At 50.1% G+C, this 19,268-nt stretch overlaps 1 protein-coding gene across 1 annotated transcript in view; it reads right to left on the bottom strand.

Moving 5' to 3' along the window:
• The window catches only part of PTDSS1 (phosphatidylserine synthase 1), an 83,672-nt gene that overhangs the window by 51,913 nt on the left and 12,491 nt on the right, over nucleotides 1-19,268 (bottom strand). The window contains exons 2-3 of the mRNA XM_075353060.1: nucleotides 11,682-11,773; nucleotides 9,071-9,115 (exon numbers count right to left, since the gene is read on the bottom strand). Of these exons, the coding sequence (XP_075209175.1) occupies nucleotides 9,071-9,115; nucleotides 11,682-11,773 (137 nt within the window). The remainder of the gene's footprint in view (nucleotides 1-9,070; nucleotides 9,116-11,681; nucleotides 11,774-19,268) is intronic.

The raw sequence follows: 19,268 nt of genomic DNA, 5'->3' as shown, positions 1-19,268 counted from the left end.
TTACTTACCGTAAATTCCTTTTCTTCTAGCTCTAATTGGGAGACCCAGACAATTGGGTGTATAGCTACTGCCTCCGGAGGCCACACAAAGTATTACACTTAAAAGTGTAAGGCCCCTCCCCTACTGCCTATACACCCCCCGTGGGATCACGGGCTCCTCAGTTTTAGTGCAAAAGCAAGAAGGAGGAAAGCCAATAAACTGGTTTAAGCAAATTCAATCCGAAGGAATATCGGAGAACTGAAACCATTCAACCTGAACAACATGTGTATACAAAAAAACAGGGGCGGGTGCTGGGTCTCCCAATTAGAGCTAGAAGAAAAGGAATTTACGGTAAGTAAACAAAATTCCCTTCTTCTTTGTCGCTCTATTGGGAGACCCAGACAATTGGGATGTCCAAAAGCAATCCCTGGGTGGGTAAAATAATACCTCATGATAGGGCCGTAAAAACGACCCTTTTCTACAGGTGGGCAATCGCCGCCTGAAGGACTTGTCTACCTAGGCTGGCGTCCGCCGAAGCATAGGTATGCACCTGATAATGCTTGGTAAAAGTGTGCAGACTCGACCAGGTAGCCGCCTGGCACACCTGCTGAGCCGTAGCCTGGTGCCGTAATGCCCAGGACGCACCCACGGCTCTGGTAGAATGGGCTCTCAGCCCTGAGGGAACCGGAAGCCCCGCAGAACGGTAGGCTTCAAGAATTGGTTCCTTGATCCACCGAGCCAAGGTTGACTTGGAAGCCTGCGACCCTTTACGCTGGCCAGCGACAAGGACAAAGAGTGCATCCGAGCGGCGCAGAGGAGCCGTGCGGGAAATGTAGATTCTGAGTGCTCTCACCAGATCCAACAAATGCAAATCCTTTTCACATTGATGAACTGGACGAGGACACAAAGAGGGTAAGGAGATATCCTGATTGAGATGAAAGGGGGATACCACCTTAGGGAGAAACTCCGGAATCGGGCGCAGAACCACCTTGTCCTGGTGAAACACCAGGAAGGGAGATTTGCATGACAGCGCTGCTAGCTCGGACACTCTCCGAAGAGACGTGACCGCTACTAGAAAGGCCACTTTCTGAGAAAGGCGAGACAGGGAAACATCCCTCATAGGCTCGAAAGGCGGCTTCTGAAGAGCAATTAGAACCCTGTTCAGATCCCAGGGCTCTAACGGTCGCTTGTAAGGAGGGACGATATGACAAACCCCTTGCAGGAACGTGCGTACCTGAGGAAGTCGTGCTAGGCGCTTCTGAAAAAATACAGAAAGCGCCGAAACTTGTCCCTTAAGGGAGCCGAGCGACAGACCTTTTTCCAACCCGGATTGCAGGAAGGAAAGAAAAGTAGGCAATGCAAATGGCCAGGGAGAAACTCCCTGAGCAGAACACCAAGCTAAGAATATCTTCCACGTCCTGTGGTAGATCTTGGCAGAGGTTAGTTTCCTAGCCTGTCTCATGGTGGCAATGACCTCTTGAGATAAACCTGAAGACGCTAGGATCCAGGACTCAATGGCCACACAGTCAGGCTCAGGGCCGTAGAATTCTGATGGAAAAACGGCCCTTGAGACAGCAAGTCTGGCCGGTCTGGTAGTGCCCACGGTTGTCCTACCGTGAGATGCCACAGATCCGGGTACCACGACCTCCTTGGCCAGTCTGGAGCGACGAGGATGGCGCGGCGGCAGTCGGACCTGATCTTAAGTAGCACTCTGGGCAACAGCGCCAGAGGTGGGAACACATAAGGCAGCCGAAACTGCGACCAATCTTGAACTAAGGCGTCCGCCGCCAGAGCTCTGAGATCGTGAGACCGTGCCATGAAGGCCGGGACCTTGTTGTTGTGCCGGGACGCCATTAGGTCGACGTCCGGCATCCCCCAACGGCGACAGATTTCCTGAAACACGTCCGGGTGAAGAGACCATTCCCCTGCGTCCATACCCTGGCGACTGAGGAAGTCTGCTTCCCAGTTTTCTACGCCCGGGATGTGAACTGCGGATATGGTGGATGCCGTGTCTTCCACCCACGTCAGAATCCGCCGGACTTCCTGGAAGGCTTGCCGACTGCGTGTCCCTCCTTGGTGGTTGATGTATGCCACCGCTGTGGAGTTGTCCGACTGAATTCGGATCTGCTTGCCTTCCAGCCACTGCTGGAAGGCTTGTAGGGCAAGATACACTGCTCTGATTTCCAGAACATTGATCTGAAGGGTGGACTCTTGCTGAGTCCACGTACCTTGAGCCCTGTGGTGGAGAAAAACTGCTCCCCACCCTGATAGACTCGCGTCCGTTGTGACCACCGCCCAGGATGGGGGTAGGAAAGACTTTCCTATTGACAATGAGGTGGGAAGAAGCCACCACTGAAGAGAATCCTTGGCCGCCTGAGAAAGGGAGACGTTCCTGTCTAGGGACGTCGGCTTCCCGTCCCATTGGCGGAGAATGCCCCATTGTAGTGGACGCAGATGAAACTGCGCGAAAGGGACTGCCTCCATTGCTGCTACCATCTTCCCCAAGAAGTGCATGAGGCGTCTCAAGGGGTGCGACTGGCCCTGAAGGAGAGATTGCACCCCTGTCTGTAGTGAACGCTGTTTGTCCAGCGGAAGCATCACTATCGCTGAGAGAGTATGAAACTCCATGCCAAGGTATGTTATCGATTGGGTCGGGGTGAGATTTGACTTTGAAAAGTTGATGATCCACCCGAAACTCTGGAGTGTCTCCAGCGCAACGTTCAGGCTGTGTTGGCATGCCTCTTGAGAGGGTGCCTTGACAAGTAGATCGTCCAAGTAAGGGATCACGGAGTGACCCTGAGAGTGCAGGACTGCTACTACTGCTGCCATGACCTTGGTGAAGACCCTTGGGGCTGTCGCCAGACCGAAAGGCAGGGCTACGAACTGAAGGTGTTCGTCTCCTATAACGAAGCGTAGAAAACGCTGGTGCTCTGGAGCAATCGGCACGTGGAGATAAGCATCTTTGATGTCTATTGATGCTAGGAAATCTCCTTGAGACATTGAGGCGATGACGGAACGGAGGGATTCCATCCGGAACCGCCTGGTTTTCACATGCTTGTTGAGCAGTTTTAGGTCCAGAACAGGACGGAAAGACCCGTCCTTTTTTGGCACCACAAACAAATTGGAGTAAAAACCGTGACCTTGCTCCTGAAGAGGAACAGGGATCACCACTCCTTCTGCCTTTAAAGAGCACACCGCCTGCAGAAGAGCATCGGCTCGGTCGGGAGGCGGAGAAGTTCTGAAGAATCGAGTTGGAGGACGAGAACTGAACTCTATCCTGTACCCGTGAGACAGAATGTCTCTCACCCAACGGTCTTTGACCTGTGGCAGCCAAATGTCGCCAAAGCGGGAGAGCCTGCCACCGACCGAGGATGCGGAGAGAGGAGGCCGAAAGTCATGAGGAAGCCGCCTTGGTAGCGGTTCCTCCGGCTGCTTTCTTCGGGCGTGACTGAGCCCGCCAAGAATCTGAGGTCCTCTGATCCTTCTGAGTCCTTTTGGACGAGGAGAATTGGGACCTGCCCGAGCCTCGAAAGGACCGAAACCTCGACTGTCCCCTCCTCTGTTGGGGTTTATTTGGTCTGGGCTGAGGTAAGGATGAATCCTTACCCTTGGACTGTTTAATGATTTCATCCAATCTCTCACCAAACAGTCTGTCACCAGAAAATGGCAAACTGGTTAAGCACTTCTTGGAAGCAGAATCTGCCTTCCATTCCCTTAACCACAAGGCTCTGCGTAAAACCACAGAGTTGGCGGACGCCACTGCCGTACGGCTCGTAGAGTCCAGGACAGCATTAATAGCGTAAGACGCAAATGCAGACATTTGAGAGGTTAAGGACGCCACTTGCGGAACAGATGTACGTGTGACAGTGTCAACCTGCGCAAGACCAGCTGAAATAGCTTGGAGTGCCCATACAGCTGCGAATGCTGGAGCAAACGACGCGCCGATAGCTTCATAGATGGATTTCAACCAGAGTTCCATCTGTCTGTCAGTGGCATCTTTAAGTGAAGCCCCATCTTCCACTGCAACTATGGATCTAGCCGCAAGCCTGGAGATTGGGGGATCCACCTTTGGACACTGGGTCCAGCTCTTGACCACATCAGGGGGAAAGGGATAACGTGTATCCTTAAGACGTTTGGAGAAACGCTTATCCGGATAAGCGTGGTGTTTCTGGACTGCCTCTCTAAAGTCAGAGTGGCCCAGAAAAGTACTCAATTTACGCTTGGGATACCTGAAATGGAATTTCTCCTGCTGTGAAGCTGACTCCTCCACTGGAGGAGCTGGGGGAGAAATATCCAACATTTTATTGATGGACGCTATGAGATCATTCACTATTGCGTCCCCATCAGGTGTATCCAGATTAAGAGCGGTCTCAGGATCAGAATCCTGATCAGTTACCTCTGCCTCATCATATAGAGAGTCCTCTTGCTGGGACCCTGACCAGTGTGATGAAGCCGAGGGTCGCTCCCAGCGAGCTCGCTTAGGCTGTCTGGGACTGTCGTCCGTGTCAGAGCCTTCACCCCGGGATGCCTGGGACCCCCCCGGAGCACGGATTTGTTCCAAATGAGGGGGGCCAGGGAGCATTGAATCAACAGTGCCCATGGTCTGAGGTACCGGTCTGGACTGCAAAGTCTCAAGGATTTTAGTCATAGTCACAGACAATCTATCAGCAAAAACTGCAAACTCCGTCCCTGTCACCTGGACAGTGTTCACAGGTGGTTCTCCTTGGGCCACCTCTAGCAGAGGCCCCGGCTGAGCAAGTGCCACAGGGGCCGAACATTGCACACAATGGGGGTCAGTGGCACCAGCCGGTAGAACAGCCGCACATGCGGTACAGGTAGCATAGAAAGCCTGTGCCTTGGCCCCCTTGCTTTTTGCGGACGACATGTTGTCTAGCAATCTAGGAGGGTATATAGCCAAGAATAGCGACCGTACAGTGCAATGTATAGAATACAAGCATAAAGTACAAATGAACACTTCGGCACTATTGGGGTCAGCACCCGAGGTGCCGCTTACCGCCCGCTCCAAGCGGGTGTGTGGTCGCCAGAATCCCGTGTCTGGGTCTCCCAGAGCTTGTCTCCCTTCTCCACTGAGACTGCAAACAGGAATGGCTGCCAGCGTCCTGTGAAGAGGGGCGGGCCGTGGGCGTGCCCCAGACAAAGTGCGGGAAACTGGCGTCCCACTGTGCCCAGTGAGGGGGGTTGGAGTATGCTAAGCAGACTCCAGCCCTCGGCGCTGACGTTCTGAACAGCGTCCCGCCCTTCCCCTGACTGGCAGGCCTGGGGGCGGGAACGAAACGGAACTAGGCCGCAAAAGCCGGGGACTCGATTTATAAGCGCGGCCGCCGTATAAGCGCGGCCAGCGCGGAAGTCCCCGGCGCACCACAAGTCCCAGCCGCGCCGCCGCCGTAAAAACCGCCATCAGCGGCCGGCGCGGCAGTTCCTAATACATAAACTCACTCAGCAAAGCTGCAGTGAGTAATAGCACAAGCGCGCCGCGCTGCTGCCCCCGGCGCACTAACACACCCAGCAATGCTGGTGTGTGTGTGCGCGATTTGTACGGGGACACAGAGTACCTTAATGTAGCAGGGCCCTGTCCCTGACGATACTCAGCTCCATGTCCAGCAGATTCCCAGGGCTGTGGACGGAGCACGGTCTCCTGTGCCTGGAGACCGATAGGATCCCACTTCACCCAGAGCCCTAAGGGGATGGGGAAGGAAAGCAGCATGTGGGCTCCAGCCTCCGTACCCGCAATGGGTACCTCAACCTTAACAAACACCGCCAACAAAAGTGGGGTGAGAAGGGAGCATGCTGGGGGCCCTAGTATGGGCCCTCTTTTCTTCCATCCGACAAAGTCAGCAGCTGCTGCTGACTAAACAGTGGAGCTATGCGTGGATGTCAGCCTCCTTCGCACAAAGCATGAAAACTGAGGAGCCCGTGATCCCACGGGGGGTGTATAGGCAGTAGGGGAGGGGCCTTACACTTTTAAGTGTAATACTTTGTGTGGCCTCCGGAGGCAGTAGCTATACACCCAATTGTCTGGGTCTCCCAATAGAGCGACAAAGAAAAAGTAATACACTATATAAGGGAAACACGGGCACAGCCATCCCATAGACACCACCACTCTAACATTGTGCTGCCAAGGCAGCGTTGACTCGTTAGGCACAAGATCTCTGGAGAGGTTACCTTGTTCCTTAATTTATTCTACACTAGCTTTTCTGTGCGAGAGGATCAGGCTCAGATGATCCATCCACCACTCACCATGTGTATTGATCCTTGGACAGCTGTAACCCTATCAGCGTTCCACAGATTGTGGATCATTGGGCGGTACTAACCATGGCATAGCAAGACCTAACATTTTGAAAATGGTATGACGGTATAGTGTAGCAATCACATTTTGGCCAGTGTAGTCATTCTTCTTACTTGTCACATATTATACCACCACTGCAGGATTTTTTTTGTAATTGCACTGCCAAATTGGTGCTGTAAATCAAAGTCCCTGCCCTCTTTCTTATACTCACCCTCCGGTGGCTTCATCTTCTATCAGCACCGCTCTGGACAGTCTCCAGCGATTTGTGACCTACCGGCTACTCCAGTGTTTCATAGAGACGGAGGCCACAAGTCTATGGGAGCCTCATTCTGGTTCTCAGAGTTGCATTGGGAGCTTGTGATTTCTGACTTACAGACACTACTGTGGGATCGGAGCGGTGCTGAAAAAGCATGAACACACCAGAGGGCGGGTATAACTTGGGGCAGGGAACGTAGATTTAATGCACCACTCCAGAGCTGGAAAAAAATAAATAAAAAAATGCTGGAGTGGCGCTTTAAAGGAAGTTGTCCACTTTCAGATATTTTTGCTATAAGTACCGATAGTTCTAAAAAACAAAAAATAGTGAGTGCAGCGGCTCAGCCTATGTAGATGAGCTCACCGTAATGTCAGTGCTGTAACAGACATAACAGAGACCGGGGCAGTGTGCCTAAAAGGTGCTTCACACATAGCGAGATCGCTACCGAAATCGCTGCTACGTCACGGTTTTGGTGACGCAACAGTGACCTCATTAGCGATCTCGCTGTGTGTGACACTGAGCAGCGACCTGGCCCCTGCTGCGAGATCGCTGCTCGTTACACACAGCCCTGGTTCGTTTTCTTCAAAGGCGCTCTCCCGCTGATAAGCACACATCGCTGTGTGTGACAGCGAGAGAGCGACGAAATGAAGCGAGCAGAGAGCAGGAGCCGGCGTCTGGCAGCTGCGGTAAGCTGCAACCAAGATAAACATCGGGTAACCAAGGGAAGCCTTTCCCCTGGTTACCCGATATTTACCTTCGTTACCTGCATCCGCCGCTCTCGCTGCCAGCGCCGGCTCCTGCTCTCTGCACATGTAGCGACGTTATGATCGCTGCTGCGTCGCTGTGTTTGACAACTAAGCAGCGATCATAACAGCGACTTACAAGGTCGCTGTTACGTCACAGAAAATGGTGACGTAACAGCGACGTCGTTGTCGCTGTCGCTATGTGTGAACCCAGCTTAAGGATTGCAAGTAAATTGGCTTCCAGTAGCATCGTTATGCTGAAGACACAGCTATACACCTCATCCCCAGACCTCACCCCCACTGTACTAAAGACCACCAGTGACTGTTTTTCCGCAGTCTCCAACATCATATCCGTTCTCTATCTGAAACGCAACCTTTCCAAAACTGAATATCTTCTCCTCCCACCATCTACTAACCACCCAAAACCTGACATCTCCCTCTCTGTGTGCGGCACCACAATATCGCCTAGGCCGCAGGCTCGCTGTCTGGGTGTTATACTTATCACCGATCTTTCCTTCACCTCCTATATACAATCTCTCGCCTGCACCTGAAGAACATCTCTAGAATCCGCCCCTTTCTCACTATGGAAACAAAAACCCTCACCGTGGCCCTGATCCATTCCCACCTTGCCTACTGTAATTCTATATTAATTGGCCTCCCCCTCAATAGACTCCCCTCTACAGTCCATCCTTAATGCAGTAGCCAGAGTCACCTATCTGGCTAACCGCTACTCGGACGCTTCCGCTCTGTGCCAGTCATTGCACTGGCTGCCCATATGTCATACGATCCAATTTAAAGTGCTTGTTCTCACCCACAAAGCTCTCCACAGTGCGGCACCCCCCTACATATCCACCCTCATCTGTCTATCACCCTATCAATTCTCTACACTCCGCAAATGACTTTTGACTGACATCCACCTAATCCGAACCTCCCACTCCCAGTTCCAAGACTTCTCCTGAGCTGCACCAATACTCTGGAATGCTCTACCCCAAGAAACTAGGACAATCCACAACGTACAGAGCTTCAGATGCTCCCTAAAAGCACATATTTTTAGGGCGGCCTATCACCTTCCCTAATCAAAGTCAATTCATATATATCCCCACCACTATTTCTTTGAACATTATTCTCCCTCAAACTCCAACACACTACAAAGATTGGCTGGTGTCTGGCTCATGCAGCCTTTTATCTATCCCCCATTTCTTCAAGATGGTTGGACCCTCGATGTAAATAAGCATCTTGTGTCACCTCCCCCCATTGTAGATTGTAAGCTCTTACGAGCAGGGTTGTCTTTATTTTTGCTTGAATTATTATAACTGTTACTTTCGACTGTTTGTATATGATCCTCTGAATTGTAAAGCGCTGGGGCATATGTTGGCGCTATAGAAATAAAGATCATTATAATATTTAGCTTCTTGTTTTTAGCATAAGGTATTCTGAAAGGCGACAACTCCTTTATCTTCAAGAACCATCTAGGTGCTTGTGATTGTCCTGATGGAGTTTCACTCCGAAATGCGTTGAATAAATCGCATTTCCATGGCAGCGTGGGAGGGGGGGGGTGTTAACCCTCATCTTCCATTGTCGGCTGTCTATATCCATGTCCACGCTCTTCCAGTGGTTCTCCTCACCAGGAGAGAAAACCCTTGTCTGCAACATCATCCTCATCCCACAGATAAGACCCCATTGCGCCATTGTCTCTCCTTATTCAAAAATTCACCCAAAACGGCTGCCCTAAACATCCATAGAACGTCAGGGACTGCGCGGTCATTTCTGATCAGTGACACTTACCAAACACCATCCTCCACAGCGCAGGGTGCGGCCTCGTGAAGGGACCTGAAGAAGGGCAAGAGAGACTCGTGAGAAAAACTCACCCTGGAGAGCGGCGCAGAATTCAAGGGTCTCCAACGGCTCAAAGCAGAAGAGAATTTAGAGATAAGGATATGGGGGGTACAGGGAGATTGTGACGGGAAAGCCCCTCACTGCATGCACATTACCGAACAAGATTATATTTATATAAAGGGAAGAAAAAAGGGTTATATATGCAAATTGCTCAGGGTTTTTCCATCATGTCACGGATGATAAACATTTCAGTATAATGTACTTTCTATATCCCTATCTCTCTATATACACACATATACAGTTGAAGCCATTAGTTTACATCCACTCTCTATAAAGACACATCTGCAGGTTTTTCTCACTATCTGACATGAGATCAGAATAAACCTTTCCTGTTTTAGGTGAATTAGGAACAAAAATTATTGACATTTGCCAAATACCAGAATAATGAGAGAGAGAATGTTTTAAGATATTTTTATTACTTTTTGCAAAGTCAAAAGTTTCCATACATTTCATTAGTATTTGGTCCATTGCCCTTACACTGTATGACATGGGTGAAATGTTTTGGATTTCCTTCCACAAGCTTCTCACAATAGTTGGTAGGAATTTGGGCCCATTCCTCCTGACAGAACTGGCTTATCTGAGCCATCTTTGTAGGTCGCCTTGCTCGCATCGGCCTTTTCAGATTTGCCTATAAATTTTCAATAGGATTGAGATCAGGGATTTGTGATGGCCACTCCAAAACATTGACTTTATTATATTTAAGCCACTTTGTAACCAGTTTGGCAATATGCCTCAGGTCATTGTCCATTTGGAAGACCCATTTCCGCCCAAGCTTTAAGTTCCTGGCTGAGGTCTTGAGATGTTGCTTCAGTATTACCACATAATCATCTTTCCTCATGATGCCATCTATTTTGTGAAGTGCACCAGTGCCTCCTGCAGAAAAACAACTCCACAACATGATGCTGCCACCCCCGTGTTTCACAGTTGGGATGGTGTTCTAGGGCTTCAAAGCTTCTCAATTTTTCCTCCAAATGTAATGACGGTCATTATGGCCAAACAGTTCTATTTTAGTTTTGTCAGACCACAGGACGTCTCCAACAAATTAAGGTCTTTGTTCCTGTGTGCATTTGCAAACATTAATCTGGTTTTTTTTAAAGTTTCTTCTGGAGTAAGGTCTTCTTCCTGGCAGAGTGGCCTTTCAGCCCATGTTGATATAGTACTCGTTTCACTGTGGATAATGACACAATCTTACCAGCTTCCGCCAGCATCTTCACAAAGTCTTTTGCTTTGTTCTTGGGTTCATATACAGATGTCTCACCAAAGCATGTTCATCTCTAGTATACAGAACCCGTCTTCTTCCTGAGCGGTATGATGGCTGAACATTCCCATCTTATTTGTACTTTGCATATAATTGTTTGTAAAGATGAACGAGGCACCTTCAGGTATCTGGAAATTTACCCAAGGATGAACAAGACTTGTGCAAGTCTACAATTCTCTTCCTGAGATCTTGGCTGATTTCTTTTCACTTTCCCATGATGCTACACAAAGCAGCAGTGTGTTTCAGGTGTGTAAAATAAAATACATCCACAGGTGTGCCTCTAATTAACTCAGATGTTGCCAATAAACCTATTAGAAGCTTCCAAAGACATGACATCATCATATGGGGTCTCCCATACTGGTTAAAGGCAAAGTACTCAGTGTTTGTAAACTTTTGACTTTGCAGAAAGTAATAAAAATGCCCTAAAACATTATCTCCCATTCTGGCATTTGGCAAATTTTCAAGAGGGATAGTGAGAAAAACCTGCAGATGTGTGTTTTTAGTTAGTGTATGTAAAATTCTGGTTTACATACATGGGGCCAACAGATGATGAGGTCGTGGGCATTGGACTGGGTGCATGGCGCTCGCACTATACTGCTGTTAGGTATTGGAATTTACAATGCTTGAACAGCAGAAATTGACGCTACTGGCACCAGACATGTGATTTAGTATTATGTCACATGTTGAGAAGGGGTACAAAGGGTTTAACTGAGCACTACCATGCTCAGGTCTCGTAACTAGTGATGAGTGAGCACTACCATGCTCGGGTGATCGGTACTCGTAACTACTGATGAGCGGGCACTACCATGCTCGGGTGATCGGTACTCATAACTACTGATGAGTGAGCACTACCATGCTCGGGTGATCGGTACTCGTAACTAGTGATGAGCGGGCACTACCATGCTCGAGTGCTCGGTACATGTAAGCAGCAGTTGGACGCTCGGCCGGGCTCGACTCGAGTACCAAGTATAATGGAGGCTAATGGGGGACTTGAGCATTTTTCCAGTAGACTTCCATTACACTCGGTACTCGAGTTGCACCCATCCGAGCGTCCGACTGCTCATTACGAGAATGGAGCACCCGGGCATTGTAGTGCTTGCTCCCCACTAGTAGCAACTCATCCTCAATACGAAAGATAAGTGATAAGTTACTGATCTACAGTACTACAGCCATGATGAGGTTGGGGGTCCAAGTCTCAATCAAGCACAAACACACACATATATGCGAATCTTTCTTTCTTACCATTGGGGAAGGCTAGAACACTGATTATGAGGAAGAAGAAGATGACGGACAGGATCCCTCTCCATATATTGTCTTCTGGGCTTGTGTCTTCCCTAAAACACAGAGAAAGTTTGGAGGAACAGGTAAACGCCATCTCATCTCAATGGACTTGTCTGCACATCTAATATTGATGACTTGACGGGAGTCTGAGATCCATCACCGACCAGCTGTTATTAGATCTGGCAGCGGCTGCACACACTGAGCGTACCTGTGCCGTTACCTCTCTTTGGATAGATGAATATTAGATACCTTCGCATTATAAAAAATCTCCAGAGGATACCATCCAGATAAAAGAAGCCATATTCACCTTAGGAATCTGCATCCGCTCTAATGACGCCGCTCTGAAGGTCTCCACCGCTACGGAGGAAATGACATCACGAGAGCCAGAGATCTCATCAGTGACTGACTACAGGGTCAAGTGCCCGGCCGTAGCGGCGTCATCCCTTCAGAGCGGCGGTGCTGTTCTGGAGGGTGGATTTTTGGGGTTACAGTGACTTCTTTTATGAGGATGACATTCCACTGATAACTTTTAAAGGGAATCTGCCAGCAGGCTTTTATTATATAATCTGAACACTGTATGCTGTAGGGGTTAAAAAAGAGAATTTTGTTACTTACCGTAAATTCTTTTTCTTATAGTTCCGTCATGGGAGACCCAAACCATGGGTGTATAGCTACTGCCCCCGGAGGACACACAAAGTTACTACACTCAAAAACGTGTAGCTCCTCCCTCCTAGCATATACACCCCCTGCTAGCCAGATCTAGCCAGTTTAGTGCAAAAGCTGAAGGAGGACATCCACCCACAAGAAGAGACAGAGTAAAATCCGGAAGAACCGGAACCTCTGTCTACAACAATAACAGCCGGTGAAGACACACGGAACAAGAAACCTGCCAACAGGCAATAGGGAGGGTGCTGGGTCTCCCATGACGGAACTATAAGAAAAAGAATTTACGGTAAGTAACAAAATTCTCTTTTTCTTTATCGTTCCTATGGGAGACCCAAACCATGGGACGTTCAAAAGCAGTCCATGGGTGGGAATAAACAGACAACTGAGAAGCAGGCAAACCTAACTTCACAAATGGGCGACAGACGCCGGAAAAATGCGTCTGCCCAAACCCACGTCTGCCAAAGCATGAGCATGCCTTGGGTAGTGCTTCGAAAAAGTATGCAGACTAATTCGAGCTGCAGTCTGACAGACCTACTGAGCCGTAACCTGGTGCCTGAAAGCCCAAAAAAAGGCGCCGACAGGTCTGACCAAATGTGCTCTGATCCCCGGCGGGGAAGGCACTTGAGTACACTCGTAGGTCTCGGAAATGGCCGACCTAAGCCAACATCAGGGTCGGCTTAGATGCCGAGAGACCGCTACGATGACGAACAGTCAGCACCAGAGAGGTGCACCGCCTAATAACGGCGGTGCGAGACACATAGATCCGGAGCGCCCGCACCAGATCCAGGATATGCAACGCTTCCTCAAGCGATGAACAGGAGCCGGACAAAAGGAAGGCAGGAAAATTGCCTCGGATAAGGTGGAAGCAGAAACCACCTTAGGGAAAAAAGTCCGGAGTCGGACGAAGACCACCTTGTCTTGATGCAAAAGACCAAAAAAAGGGGGCGACTCCGAGAGAGTGCAGCCAGAACTCTCTGGCGGGAAATTAAAGCCACTAGAAAGAGTACTTTCTGTGAAAGATGAAACAAAGAAACCTCCCCAAGAGACGCAAAGGGGGGTTTCCGGGAACCGGGAGGACCGGATCAAGGTCCCAGGTCTCCATAGGCCGCCGGAAAGGCGGAATGATGGGAGATGCGCCCTTAAAGGAGCGCACCGGAGCCAGCCGGACGATACGCCGCTGGCACATGCTGACAGAGCCGAGACCTGTCCCTTAATGAGGGATAGTCCTAGCTGTAGACCGGACTGTGGAAGGGACAGGAGGGTCGGCAAGGCCAAAAAGGTCAAAGGACACTTTGGAGCTCGAGTCATAGCAGAGATGACTTCAGGAAGGATATCAGAAGTCGCCAAGATCCAGGACTCAAGAGCTACGCCGTCAATCTGAGAATCCAGAATTCTGACGGGAAAAACGGACCTCTTGAGAAAAGGTCTGAACGGTCCGGAAGATGCCATGGCAACCAGGGCTGTGGAGTCGGTAAGCCAAACCTTCGACTCCGACTCCGACTCCTCAAATTCTCTTGCACCGACTCCGACTCCGACTCCAGCTCCGGCTCCGACTCCGGCTCCTACATATATTGCTTATAGTTAGGTGAAAAATTTATTGTAGTACATGAATATGTGTATGTGAACATCAGACATTTAATAATTTTTATGATACAATAATCAAGATATTTGGATAGAACATAAAATATATTTATTGGAATACAACTTTAGAACACAAAAAACTGTAATAAATTGTAAATATGTAATACACTATGTAATATACAGTAGATTACATATATATCTTGTGTGTGTATATACACTGTATATATATAATATATATATATATATATATATATATATATATATATATATATATATATATATATTTTACATATTTACAGTTTATTAGTTTTTTGTGTTCTAAAGTTGTATTCCAATAAATATTTTATGTTCTATCCAAATATCTTGATTATTGTATCATAAAAACAATTAAATGTCTGATGTTCACATTGTACTACAATAAATTTTTCACTTAAATATAAGCATTATACTAAATGTTATTATTTAGTAAAATATTCAGCACATTCTGCATTGCACTCCTGTCCCCAATTTATTATATATTTTAGGAGTCGGAGTCGGTGCATTTTATACCGACTCCGACTCCACCAAAATGAGCTCCGACTCCGACTCCGACTCCACGACTCCGACTCCGACTCCACAGCCCTGATGGCAACCCAACGGACAGAAGGAGCAGGTCAGAGTACCAAGCCTGCTTGGGTCAGTCTTGAAGAATGACTCGACGGCCCCCTTTACCGATCTTGCGCAGGACTCTGGACAAGAGGTAGAGGATGAAATTCGAAAAGAGACAAAGCTGGGATCAAACATGAACCAGTGTGTCTACCGCAAAACCTGAGGATTGTGGACCACGGTTGGACAGCTGAAATAGCCTGCCTCGTAGTTTTCACATCTAGGATGTGGACTGCGGATACGGTGGACTAGGAGTCCCTTGTCCACTGAAGAATGTTGAGCCGCCAAGATTGCCAGGCGGCTGAGTGTCCCGCCCTGGAAGCTGATGTAGGAAAACGCTGTCACGTTGTCCGACTGGACTGGAATGTGCCTAGCCGCCCACAGATGGTGAAGGCTTAGAGAGCCAGAAATACAGCTCTGATTTCCAGCACATTGATCCAGAGGGCTGATTCGGACAGAGTCCAAGCGCCCTGCGCTCCACGGTGGAGATATACTGCTCCCAAGGCGGATATGCTAGCATCCTGGTGAGGATCACCCGGGACGGGCCAGAAAGGAGCGCCCCTGAGACAGAGTGGCCGAAGCCACCACTGAAACGAGCCCCTGGTCAGTGGCGAAGCCACCACCCCGTGGGAGGATTGAGTTCGCTTGTACAGCGGAAAACATCCAGTCTCAGAGGACGCAGGAGAAACTGGGCAAGGAACCGCTTCCATTGACGCCCTGAGAACCTCTGGTTCGAAGTCAGAGTGGACTTGGACAGAAAGACAAGCCACCCGAATAGGTCAGAGTGGCGAGAGTGAGCGAAGCACTCTGCTAAGAGTCAGCACTGGATGAAGCCCCGACAAGAAGGCCGTCCAGGGCAAAAGATCACTGCCAAACCCTAGGGGGGCAGGACCCTAATCACAGCTTCCCCAATGAGAATACTCGAGGGGCCTTGGCTAACCCCAAGGGAAGAGCCACGAATTGGACCACTCCGATTGTCAAAACGTAGTCAACGCTGGTGTGAAACTGCGATTGACTCCTGCCGATAGGCATCTCTGATGCCGATGGCTGCTAGGGAATCTCCTTGGGTTCTTGATTGATCCGGTGAAAAAAAAACACACGGAACAAAACCGAGACTCCATGTGAAAACGCCCCACCTGGCTATGCTTGAAAAGCTAAAGATCCAGGTCGGAAGGCACCGCCCTCTTCGGGGACTAGGAATAGATTTAAGCAAAAATCTCAGAACCGTTCCCAGTCGGGAACCGGTACAATTACTCCATTGGCCAGCAAGAAATGCCACGGCCTGTGAGAAGGCGGCGGCCTTGGAGCCGGGAGGAGTTGACAGAAAAAATCTGTTTGGCGGGTGGACAGAAGTCCATCCTGTAGCCAAGGGAGATATAATCTCGCCCCCACTGAACGGAGACGTGTTAGAACCCTACGTCGCCAAGTGGAGAGAGCCTGCCACCGACCAAGGAGGTTGTTGGCGTGGCTAAATAGCTCGTAGGAAGCTGACTCAGTGACAGCATCTCCTGCGGTCTTCTGAAGACGCAGCTTCGAGCCATTTGGTTCTATGAACCTAGGCCGAGCTAGAGGACGATCAGATGGAGGAACGGAAACCACCGAAACCTCAACTGATTCCTGCCCTGGACAGGTTCCCTGGTTTAGGTTTGTGGCAAGGAAGAACACTCCCCGCCAAGAGCTTCCTTAATTTCACCCAGTTGGTTCCGAGGAAACTGGTCCCACCAAGGGGGAGCCCAGCAAGGAACCTCCATAGAGGCATCTGCCTTCCAATTCCGAAGCCACAGGAGCCTGCGGATAGCGAGGAAGGTAGCCCAGACCACCGCCGTGCGGCGTCCAGCATGGCAGACCTGGCAGAGGATGAAAAGACTGAAGTCTGGAAGTTCAGGCAACCGTTTTGGGCATAGAGTCCCTGTGAGAGAATGCATCTCCTCCAGAGAAGCAGAGAAGGTACAAAAAAACCGCACTGCTGTAAAGCTGAGGAGAACGAAGCTCCTGCCGTCCCCATACCGACTTGGCCCAAAGGACAACCGGGCGGACCGCAGAACCTTAAGTGAGGAGCCATCAGCCACTGACATAACGGTCCGGGCTGAGCCACCTGAGGTGAATGAGCCCACTCCTTGACCACCATTGGTGGACAGGGGAAACACAGTCCTCAGAATCACGCTTCATGGGAAGCGACTGTCAGAGCGGACCCTGGGCTAGTCACAGGGGCCTGAAAACTGGAGTGGTTAAGGAACACGCGTTGTGTTCACCTAGATAAGGTAACACCGGCGGATTGAGGTCCAGTACAAAATTAATGTACCGTAGAATCCATATAGAGGTGCCGTCAGCCACTGATACAACTAACCGGGCTGAAAGTCTAGACACCGGAGTGGCTACCCTTGGCGAATGAGTACACTCCTTGACCACCTCTGATGGGAGGGGGAGACAGGCAGCAGAACCCCGCTGTGGGGTCTGCAGGATAGGCTGTGGGCTTGGACGCAGCGGGCTGAAAACTGGAGTGGTTAAGGAACACACTCCTCGTCCTGTTAAAGGTATACTGATGCCTTTCTGCCAGCGGGGAATACTCCCCTGATCAGGCGGATGGAGGTCCAGTACAAGAATAATGGACGCAATCCAATCATTCGCATCTGCGTCACCTACGGACGGATCAATGTACATAAAGTAGCGTCCGTGCCCGTGGTAGAGACATCCTCCTCGCCCAGTGAGTCAGCTCGTACTCGGAGCTGCGGGACGGGGAGGACAGGGGACCCTGCGTCTCCCTGTCAGGAGGACGGGGTCTGAGCCCAGAAGGAGAGTCCCTTGTGAGCTTTGCTGAGCGAAGCAGAAAACGCCATGAGAAGGGGGCTGCATGCTCAGCAGATGCCGGGACAGCCGACCCCTGGAAATAGGATTCCCACGGGGGTCAGCCACCGAAACCGGAGCAGCTGGAGGGACCATTAATGAGCCCCCATGCTGAGGGGCCACAGTGGTTATGAGCTCGGTATAGCCGTACGAGACTACCTGCAGTGGATAATAAAAAACAGCCTGCAGCCTCGCTCTGTGAGACATGCTGCAGAGGTGGGGGCTCTGTCTAGAATGTCTAGAATACCCAAGGCAGGGGTTCAGCCTGGGGAGACTCCCGGCTGAGGCATCTTGACCACCATCCACCACATAAGAACCATTACAGTGTGCCGATTCAGGCAATATGAGGTTACATGCAGAGCATGTAGTGTACAGCCTTGGAGCTTTGCTGCTAGAGTGAGACATGCTGCTGAGGAGGAGGTTCTATGATAAAGAATTAACTCCTTCAGAATGCCCTGAAAGTGTATAAAAGTGCACAACCAGAGGTTGTGACTTATCAGGCCACTATTATGTATGCCATCCGAATTCCAAGCCTGGACCCCCAGCCAGTATTCACTCCCTCTGCTGCAGAGCAGCCAGCGCCGACCAGTGTACTAAGAACGCTGAGAAAATGGCGCCAGAGTGAGGGGGGGGGCGGGGGTTAACCCAGGAGCGGGAATCGGAGGGCGAAGGAGATGTACAGGGGAGGGAATCATCTCCTCAAAAAGGAGCGTCCTCCCCTGTGCAGAGCGGCCGGCGGGCGGCTCTGCAGTGTCCCCCTGCATGACTGACATGCAGGGGAACGAAACGAAACTAGGCCGCGGCTGAAGCCGGGGCCTAGAGTTATGCATGCGGCCGAGATTCAGGCATCCTCGGCGCGGTTCTCAGTAAAAACCGTGGAACCGGCCGGAAACACAGTAAAAAAGCAGCATTATCAAGCAATCACTGTCCCCCCCAATAAAAGTGCCCCACATTGCAGAAGGACCCTCTGAATAAACGTCTCTATACTTAGCTTTGAGACGCAGGGCCCAGTCCCTGTGGGGTGGGGGTCAGTGCTCCGTCCAGCAGGGTCCTGCAAAAGGGCTGCGGATGGAAGCCGGTCTCCTGCAAGGCAGTGAGAACCGTGCTGGCTCCAACTTCAAGCCAGAGCCCCTAAGGGATGGTGAAGGAGCGCGGCATGAAGGGCTCCTGCCCTGAATCAACCTTAACAGCACCGCCGCCAGGGGGGTGAGAAGGGACATGCCGGGGGTCCAGTGGACCCGCTTTTCTTCCAAATCTTTAGAAAAATGAAAAATCAAAAAAGGATGCATGTGTGTGTGTGATCCTCCTGACACAAAAGCAAGAAACTGGCTAGATCTGGCTAGCAGGGGGTGTATATGCTAGGAGGGAGGAGCTACACGTTTTTGAGTGTAGTAACTTTGTGTGTCCTCCGGGGGCAGTAGCTATACACCCATGGTTTGGGTCTCCCATAGGAACGATAAAGAAACAAAGATTTCAGTGATGCTTCTCTTATCAAGGACCTGGTGTTTGCTTGCATTGTTTTAGCAACAAGAAAATAACATTGCTGGTTTAAATGGCACGGGAGCCCTGGTCCAACACAGCCCCTGCTGTGATAAGCAGCTCACCGTCTATGGATAATACACGCAGAGCCTGGTGTGAGCAGCTTTTTGAGTTCTGCTACATCTAAAAACTTTCAAGCCAGAAGTACTGCACTCAGTAATCTAAGTGATACATGGTTGGATTCAGTGGCTCTGCCCCTACATCATGGTGCTGTCATATGAGGTAGCAAAAATTTGCTGACAGATTCCCTTTCATAAAGCGTGGAAAAACTAT

This window comes from Anomaloglossus baeobatrachus, chromosome 6, assembly GCF_048569485.1.
Source record: "Anomaloglossus baeobatrachus isolate aAnoBae1 chromosome 6, aAnoBae1.hap1, whole genome shotgun sequence".
Classification (NCBI taxonomy): domain Eukaryota; kingdom Metazoa; phylum Chordata; class Amphibia; order Anura; family Aromobatidae; genus Anomaloglossus; species Anomaloglossus baeobatrachus.
Note: the sequence above shows the minus strand (reverse complement) of the source record. Positions and strands in the feature narration are given on the sequence as shown.